Consider the following 10,000-nt stretch of genomic DNA (forward strand, 5'->3'; position numbering starts at 1 on the left):
AATAATTAGGAATGCAATAATAGAATAATACTGGCATAATGTTGCTTGTAACAATGAGTATGGTGCTAGGCTCTGAATAAAAATGCTTCCCAGGATCTGATCAACTAATCCATGTGAAGTTTTTATAAGGTCATGGATGAATAATTAGTATAGTATAAAAGTTAGACAGCTGATGGAATATTTGTATTTAGGATTGCTTTACTATGAAAATGCATGCAGTGGTATTCATCCTAAGTGGGGCCTATTGTGGTGTGCTGGACATCGTATGTTTTTTCAATACAAGCCTATGCATGTTTATTTGAAAGTCAGTCTCATTGAGTTCAATGGGGCTTACTTCCCAGTGAGTTTGTTTTAGGATTGCTGCCTTAGTAATACATGATGAAGTTGCATGTGTGTACACTAATTAATGTGAAGAACAAAATAGGAATTGCCAGTTTTATTACATCATACCCGATATATAGCTGTGTTACTCACCCTTTAGCTTAGAAGTTTATTTGTATGTTCTCTGTGTTTAATTTCTATTGCTGGGATGGGAAATAGGAATAAAAATAAATAAAAACATGTTGGAAATAACACACAAATATATATATTGATTTATATATATTCACATATCTACTGTTTTAGATTAGAAATTTAATTTTAGGCTGTCATTTTATATTGGGTCTGTATTTTGCTGCCAGTGTTACAGGATGCTACCTTTTCCCCTTGGAAAAGAGGCACAGTAGAAGGTAGTGAAGAATGGCGGGATGCATTTTGTTAATCTAATCTAGATCAGATTGCAATGTAGAATTTGTCATTCCTTTGAGTGCCTAACCACACTGGCTTTCATCTAGAGATAGTTATTAGCAGCAAAATGTTGTATGTGACTAGTAACACAAATTATAACAACTGCATGCAGCAGTCCTAGATGGCAGATGGTTGAGGTTTGCCTGCATGCATTCCCATCTACATTGTAAGACAGATGGCAAGACACACTGTCATCTACACTGTGCATTGCTGGTGGAGATCACAATGGCTAAATTGCATCTGGATCTCATTCCCCATCATTTGAGTGCTGTGTGTATAGTTGCTGATCCAACACCCTAGCTGCTTGATGTAGGCATCTTGCTAGGACCAGTTTGCATGTTTGGATTCTGGTCTGGCAAGGTCATCCATATCCCTGCATGTCTGGAGTTACCTAACCAAATCAGGTAGCTCTGCTTGAGTATATAGGTAAAAACTTTGCCATTTAAAAATGACAATTCTCTTGATTTTAACTTAAATACAGTTGTATCTCCTGCAGTCCCACCATCAAAAGTACTTTAAGCATTTCAGTTACTATGGGCCTAATTATTTTAGGGACACCAACCAAAAAGTGTACAGTGGACGCTCGGGTTGCAAACGTGATCCATGTGCGAGGCATGTTCGCAACCTGCAGCATTCGCAACCCGCAGTGCTGCGTCTGTGCACGTGTGGGTTGCGATTTGGCGCTTCTGCGCATGCGCAAAGCGCGATTTCGTGCTTCTGCACGAGCGCCGAAACCTGGAAGTAACCTGTTCCGGTACTTCCGGGTTCGGCATGGTGCACAACCCGAAAACGTGCAACCTGAAGCGTCTGTAACCCGAGGTATGACTGTATTCAGTTATTCCCATTCTTATGCCTGTCTTTGAAATGTATCATACTTTACATTTAAATGAGGGGGGCAGAATGAAACTTGTTTGTATTATTTTTCTTATTGCACACAAAGCAGTGGCCTTATAGTTGCCATTTTGATTTATTATACAGTCATACATATTTAAGACTTTGACTGTACCAGTCTAGATTTTCAAGTATATTGTGCCTGTTAGTAATTATGAATTAAGCCAAAGAAAGCACTTTAAAAAAAGACATTATGATTGTTGTTGTTGTTCAGTCGTTCAGTCGTGTCCGACTCTTCGTGACCCCATGGACCAGAGTACGCCAGACATTATGATATTTCCCCCCAAATCTAAGTTCTGGTCAAGATAAAAAATGCAGAATGATGGGTATGTCTTAGTTTTTAAAGTGTACCCAGGAAAAAGAGTATTATAACATACAGGGTTATTTGAGGGGAGGTTCCACATATGCTCACAGTCCTTTAGATTCTGTGAGTGTGTTTAATTATGGGTGGAGGGATCTGAAATGATTAATTATTGGCAAAATGATTTTTTTATCTAGAAGTTGCAACTGAGAGGTGATCTATAGAGGTATGCTATTTAAATTTATAAAACACACAAATGATGTGCAACACATATTTTCTGCACATTTGAAGGTTTGGACATGCCTACGGGCACTTATTGTATCACAAACTACTTTTTAAGTTTCAAAAGCAGTTTGTTATGTAGTACAACAGACTGCTGTTTGAGAGAACCTCAGAGCACATGGCTCTAATTTCCAGGTCCTTTGGATCACATTGTTGTGGAAGTCAACATTTATTTATAAACTCTTTAAGTAGATTCATGTGGCATCATACCGTATTAAGCTTCATTCTGTCTTATCATTTCTAGGCTACTGTTTGCAAGCCATTTATGACAATGGACAGAACAGACTTGGGTTTTCCATTTTAGGAGGTTTGTAGGTTACAAGCTTTAAGGAATAGAAAGTATTAACCTATTTTAAAATAATGAAGTACATATCAGATAGTACCTCACAGCTGCCAGATCATTCCTACTTAGCTAGACTCTCATTCTTGTCAACTGATTTTTAAGGGCTGTTAACAGCGAATACAAAAACTCCAAGGGTTTTTTCCGTCTAGGAAGTTGATCATATGCAATAAAGCCTTCTGTCTCTCAAAAATGAGGCCCCCTAGTGGTGATTCAGAACTTTCACTTGCTATAGTCGTTCATATTTCTGAAGTTCAAAACAGCACCTGGCCCTCACAGGGTTCAGAGACCAGGAAAGCAATAAAGCAGTGTTGGAATCACACAAGGAAGAAAATATTTCACACTGTTCCATTCTATGCCAACATAACTCATTTTTTTAAAAAACACCAAAACAAACAAGTCTAGAATTTTGTGCAACCCTATCATAAAAGTAGGGAGGTCTAATTGAGCTGTGTCTTTTATCCTGCTATTTGTACAAATAAAAGACCACATCTTGATGCAAAATAAACACAAAAGCACTGTTGTGACTATAACAGGGAGTCATATACTAATTTATATAATAAGTGGTTGTGCACGCTTTATTCAAGATTATGGCTGCAAGAAATGGCATGAATTGCTGGGTGTGTTTAATGCTGGATTATAGCAATTTGAAACATGTCAAACACATGGCTAATGCCTCATGCTTCACTCATTCTTGCGTAAACCTGCATAGCCACCATCCATTATGCCCTTGGTAACAACACAATTCTGCAAGTAAATATTGTTACACTAAGTAACCTTTCAATTCAAGTTGTTTAGGAAGAGAAAATGCAATCTTGTGCAGTCAGTTTCAGTGTCACTTTAATGTTTCAAAAGGGAAGTGGTGTAGAGAATAAGTATCTGTACAGTGACTTGCTGGTTTAAAGAAACCTAGAGAAAATTTAAGATTAGTGGCAAGGGAGAGCATGTAGCAGGAAGGAAAAGTGTATTCACCTAATTATATAGTGTGAGGATTCCACTTGAATTGCGTGATTGTTTGTTAAATGCTCAGGTGGTAGCCTGTACTTCTCCGTTAACAGGAAGTACCGTTTGTGTGAAATATAGTTGAGGTATCTGAAGGCGGCTGTCTTAATTGTCATGCGATTTGGGATCCATGCACAAATTAACTTCAGGACCATGCACTGAACTTGGATAGTGTGTGAAAAGGCATGCTTTATTATAGGTTTTTTTTTGGGGGGGGGGAGGATTTTTAAATCAGTTTGGAGTGAAAGTCATAAAATTGGAACAAGTACTTGGGTTTAGTCTGTTTATGAATTTGAGCTTAAGAAGAGCTTGCAGGATACCAATGGCCTTAAATATATATATTTTCAGGATGCAATATTTTAAGGGATTGACAGTTATGCTAACCACACAACAATATTTTACCTGCAAAGTCCCTCTTCTGTTTGGAGCCCCCCGCTGGCAAAATTACAAAGTAATGGTGTATATCTCTAACCAGTACAAACTACAATTTGAGAGACTACTTATTTTAACCCATTTTATTATGGTAATGTGAGCTATATTTCATGTCAGAATGCTAGGCATGTGTGGCTTACTTTGGAAAATATTTTCACTTTTTTCTCTCCTTTACCATCACCAACTTACAAATTAATATTATGCTCTCTCCTTGTCCCTTTTCTGTGCACATTAAGGGTAACTCAGACCTTGTAATTCCGTTGCAGAAGTACCATTTATTGGTCATGTTTTGCTCAACTTGATTGCACAGGCTCACAGATCAACATAAGCTTAAAACTCCAAACTACAGGTTAGGACTTTCCAAGGATACCAAAATCCATGATACATTATACACCTTTCGGTTAGCATGAGCTGGAGGATGTTTAACCCTTTTCTTTCTTACTATCCTCAAAGAATCGCAGATATGCAAAGATAATCATTTTGATTTTGAAGCTAGAGATTTCCAAAAATGTATGAACTATTTTGATTGGCTGGCTAAGCTACATGCACACAAGCTTTATCTTTTTAATGCATGTAATTGACTACAGCACAAATATAGTCAAATATTTACTTTGTTGGTTTAAAAAATATCTGTCTGAAGACATTTTCCACCTCAAATAATTTAGGAGACACTGTGGAAAAGATGAGATGTATGCTTTAAATGCATTTTAGTAACAAACGACACAATCCTATACTCATCTGTATAGAAGTAAGTCCCATTTGGTTCGGTGGGACATACTCCTGTGTAAGTGGATGTAGGATTGCAGTCTAAATGTTTTTAACATGTCTGTGGAATTGCAGGAGACATTATTTAGAATGCTCATATACCTAGTATATGCTATCAGACCCCTTTTTCTGAATATTTTAAACACTGTGCATGTAAAATTTATGCCTAATTTGAATACTTATTAGCTTCTTATTCTCAGGGAAAAAAAGAATATTAGCTTAGTTTTCTTCTTGGAAAATTCATCTTCACGTATATCACATTTTTCATTTCTATTCTTATTCTTAGTTAATGTTCTGTAGACTGTTTAACAAGGGCTATTTGTTCTTAAACACATCTGGTTCTACAGTGGTTAACTGTGATTGTAACAGCTGCCCTTTATTTTACGTGCACTGTAATCATGTTTGTTGTGTTTGTGTCCTTCCTTCATGACCAGAACTAGACTTTTTCCATGTAAAGTTTTTTTTAATGTTTATTCTATTTACCCTTTAAACCCTTCTTTATGAAAACTTATATTGCTGTTTAGCTGACATTCTTAACAGGGGCTTCAGCTGTAGTGGTCTGCTTGGTGTTTTTCTCTGATAGGAAGAAATTTTTGTGCATAGGCTGAACTGAGTTGAACAATATGTTGGGTAAAGTAGCATCTGTGTTCTTTAACCAAGGTTGCTTAAACAGATTATTTGCCTACCAGGAGAGGTGCCTTTTAAGATCACATTTCAGAAAGTTTGCTCTTTTCTTTTCCTGGAAATCTTTCTGTGTAATGTATGCATTATTACAGGAAAATGAACTGAAAAGCACCTTCAGCACAGTGTAGAACGTTAGTAGCTTTGAGAACAAAAATTGATGTTTCCATTTTACAGATGCAAAATGCACTTGAGATTCTAGTTTGTAAGGTTATGTTGATTCTTTATTTACTGCATGGATTTCAACTGATCTTGGCAGGACATCTCATTGCTTTCCTGAAAGTACAGTATATTTATGCAGTGAAAATGATAAAACATTTATTACTGTAGAGAAGGTAATATGCATAATTTATGCTGTTTTTAGCACAATCATTAGTGATATTCTTGATAGATTTTATTTCCAGCTTTCATATCTAATACATGCTTGGAAAATTAATTTTATATCTTTCATTTATTTGCCTATGTTAAAATTGAGTTTTAAGTCATCTTCAAGTGAACAGTTTGATTGCTGCTCATGCATAAGCTTAATTACTTCCCAGGAAGGACAGTATTAAATGTTTTAAATGTCAGAAAAATAAATGAATATCAGCTGTTTGATTAAAAAATAGGCAATATCTGACATGTTTGCAGCAGGAGCTTTTTCTTAAAATGCCTCCAAGGCAAAATTTTATTTAGTCACAAAAAGGAGAAGCCTATTATACTATTTATCATTGGTTGATACCATATGATTTGTAACACCCTTACAAAATTTTAATTTTGTATGATTAGCTGTGCATCATTAAACAACAGCCTTGCATAAGAAATGCTGTAAAATTCTGACAGAATCAAGATAGTGAATATTTTAAATAAGGCTGTATACTCATCCATGGTTGTCAAAGCTAGATAATAGGAAATACAGAGCAGTGTGTGAAATTGTGTCTTCATTTAAACTGGTTTGATAAATAACTTTAAAATGCAACTATTTGTGAATGTTATTTGACCAATCTGCAAGTATATAAGGTGTTGTTTTCCCTGTTAAATTTAACTGCACAAAGTGTTCTTATAGGAAATGTAATTTCAGCAATTAGTGTGTCTACGAAAGCAAGGTTTGCATTGCATTGCATTACATTACATTGCATTGCATTGCTTGCTTCTTAAATGACTCTGCAAGGATTTTTCCCTCTCTCCCCTTCTTCTAAAGATGCTGTCTCTGTAATTGGCAGAGAGGGACATCTTGATAATGGAAGTGTGAAGGTGTAACGTGTGTGTTAATTGATACTTCTTAATCACTTTTAGGTATTAAGTCATGATGCAGGAATCTGCGACAGAGACAATAAGCAACAGTTCAATGAATCAAAATGGAATGAGCACTCTAAGCAGCCAATTAGATGCTGGCAGCAGAGATGGAAGATCAAGTGGTGACACGAGCACTGAAGTAAGCACAGTAGAACTGCTGCATCTGCAACAACAGCAGGTAAGTTTTTTGTTTTGTTTTTGCTTTGTGTTTGTTTTCTTACAAATTAGATTTCCTTTAGTGACCTTTACTCTGATGTGGATTTTGTTCACTTTTAAGATATTTCAGAAAGTGGAGTGTTTCAGAGCATTATTTGTTGTTTGTTTGTTTTTTATCTCTCTTGCATGTTCACCTTCAAATATCAGATCTATGTTTCTTATTAATAAACATCTGCCTGCACTGGGATATATTGTACACCTTCTGTTAAGGGTGTGTGGTGTATTTATAAAAGTTGCCCCTATATCTTTTCCAGGAAAAATGGTTTTTTCTTCCCTAAAAAAAAGCACCTCTAGTTTCCCTGAGTGATACAGGGAAGGAAAATGTGATACTTAGCTTTCCACCAGAGGGCCACATTACTTGATACTTTGCATCCTTCTCGAATGAAATTGTTCCAAAACTCAGTTAAGGTGAAAGGACCACAGTGACTTTTTGCAACATTCATGCTTTGCTGGTGCTGTGATAGTTGTAAATAAAATAAAATGGACAAATTTTTCAAATAGAAAAATCAGTGGTGTGACTGAATGACCTGTTCACAAAGACTGAAAGAAAAAAGTACAACATAGGGGACCACATTTCCATTTGATACTTTAAATAACAGTTACTCTTCAGTATTTCATCTATTTTCATTATTTATCAATCGACCTTTGCAGCCAACTTTAGTAGAAAAAAGTAGAGAGTAATTCTTATTTGTTTTAATGATGCTACTACTATGAATAATAATAATAATAATAATAATATTTTTTTAAAAAAAAAAATGGCATTAGAGCACTTTCCTCCCTCAATTATGGGACCAAATCCTACTGGGTGCTGAGTGTCTTGTCTGAACTGCTGAGATGCTTGTGTTTCCTATTGTTTCCATTAGCTAAAGCAATTAGTTGTTCATGGCGCAATACTGAGTACTTAATTTGTAAATAGGTATATTTTTATTATCAGCATCTGGATTTAATCAGAAGAGAAAATAGCCTTGCTGAAACTAAAGCTGTTAAAAATAGTTTTATTGAATTTTGCAAAATAAAACTGTAGTTGCATTGCTTTTATTTGGGCCTGTTGCCGCAAATGAGTGTGGTAGTTATTTGTTTTCTGGTTTTTAAGTTGTGCTTAATACTAAATAGCTTATGTGACTATTATTTGTTATAGATATAACAATTAAAATAGTTTCAATTTGAAACTTGAAAAGTATCTGGGGATTTTTCAGTTCTGCATTGTTTCACATTCTAGTATAGACTCTTCAACAGCTGGCTCCCTCACTGTATTGTTTAACCATAAGGGGGGAAAGATACTTAATCTTCATTCTTACAGATCTTTCATAAATTCTTAACATTCGTGCTATTCTACTGTAAAACTATTTTTTCAGCTAACCTTCCCTATTGTTGCATCATTTAAACATGCACCTAGTTGCTTAATATTCATTTAGTATGTTAAAAAAGTTACCACCACAGTATATTACAGCAGAAAACACAGAATGAGAATAATATGCTACTTACTCATTTCTCAAAGCAGGAGCCCTAGTCATTTCTAACCAATTTGTCCACAGAGCCACAGCTTCCAGTAGATAGCATTTGCAAAGACCACAGAGAATAACAATTGGAGATGAAAATATCCAGTTGAGTACTAATATCCGACAGGTTCTGAGGGGGACAGGCTTAGGGGCAATATTTCCCCCCTTCAAAACTGTGATTAGATCTTAAATAAGCAGACAGGCAAAGTAAAGCCCTGTGTCCACTTAATAGGACTCAGGAGGCATTTTATGGTAGGTTTAAATGCAGACTGAATCTGGAATATAAATCATCCCCCAAAATATGGTGTTATTGAACATAAGCACTAGTAAACAGGAAATATGTATCCTTCATGCGATTTTGAATGTGTTTTGGACTACAACTTACTCTTTTCATGTTTTTCGAAAAGCGAAGAGAAGAATAACGTGAGCAGTTTCATTGGTGCCACTTGAGGTATTGTCTAATTTGGAGAGAGAGAAAAATAGGTCAGAAATTGACATTTGAATCAACAAGAAATATACAAACTTACTTGTCTTGGTTTCTTTCTGTGCTTATGCAAAGTAAAGTGTTCTTACATGTTGTATTGTAATTCTCCTTTCTGTTGAATTTTTTACTATGAGATTGAACTACCGGTACTTCACTGTTCTACTTGTGTGCAAGAGGCAGGTAAACTGCAGACCTTTTTAAATGCATGTTTTCCTGCACTACTTCAGTATAGTTAAGTGATCAGTTAAGGTTTGTGAATCGTATGCATGAAGTTCAGTTTAAAGTGCTTCATAAGATAGAGCCAGTCATTTGGAAACAGACATTATAATCAGTAAAATGATCAGAAACTATTAGATTAAAGAAGCTAATATTGTAGGATTCCCCACCCCCCATTTATTCTAATGGAGTATTTGTGCTTTTGGTATGAATTTATAACATCACTAGGAACCTTGTCTAAAAGTTTGGCTTAAATTTTGCAGTGGTAATTTCTCAGTGATGTATTAAGAAGCAATGACAGCATCCTAATATTATTTTTTGTAATGATAAATAGTTTGAGTTCAGTCACAAGAGATCAGGAGATCTTTAACTTGAGGTATGTCTAGAGTATAAGTAACTTTTTTATCCCAGTGTAGATATTTGTTACCTTCTAGCTGAGCTATTTTCTTTCAGTTTTAATTATCCATCAGTACAATCAGTACAGTAAGTCAGACAATTGAAAGCAATGTTTTTAGTTTTTTAAGCACTTTATGTCTAATCTGTTAAATCTATTTTCTGATCTATTAAGCAGTGTGTATAATGCCTATAAATAAAATATTTTTGATTAAATACATGGACAAATGGGACTGCATTAGATGTAGAATCTTATTTTGAGATTAGATTTGCAGAATTAATTTTGTGTCAGTAAGGTCAAAACAGTTGCAAAAAACTTGATTGCTTCACAGGGTAGATTTGAGCTTGCATTTGGAGTATTCATTAACTCTACTCCCCTAATACCATCTTTTTACATTTTTGTTAGGAATTTTCTGCTACTATTGTGTGTTAGGTAA

General features: G+C 35.3%; 1 protein-coding gene across 6 annotated transcripts in view; it reads left to right on the plus strand.

Annotated features, from left to right (window-relative positions):
• FOXP2 (forkhead box P2) overlaps window positions 1-10,000 on the plus strand; it is a 334,810-nt gene that overhangs the window by 138,844 nt on the left and 185,966 nt on the right. For all 6 annotated transcript variants that reach the window (XM_033163382.1, XM_033163377.1, XM_033163379.1 and 3 more), the window contains one exon: window positions 6,756-6,933. In XM_033163382.1, the coding sequence (XP_033019273.1) occupies window positions 6,766-6,933 (168 nt within the window). In that variant the 5' untranslated portion in view covers window positions 6,756-6,765. The remainder of the gene's footprint in view (window positions 1-6,755; window positions 6,934-10,000) is intronic.

This window comes from Lacerta agilis, chromosome 10 (genome assembly GCF_009819535.1).
Source record: "Lacerta agilis isolate rLacAgi1 chromosome 10, rLacAgi1.pri, whole genome shotgun sequence".
Lineage (NCBI taxonomy): Eukaryota > Metazoa > Chordata > Lepidosauria > Squamata > Lacertidae > Lacerta > Lacerta agilis.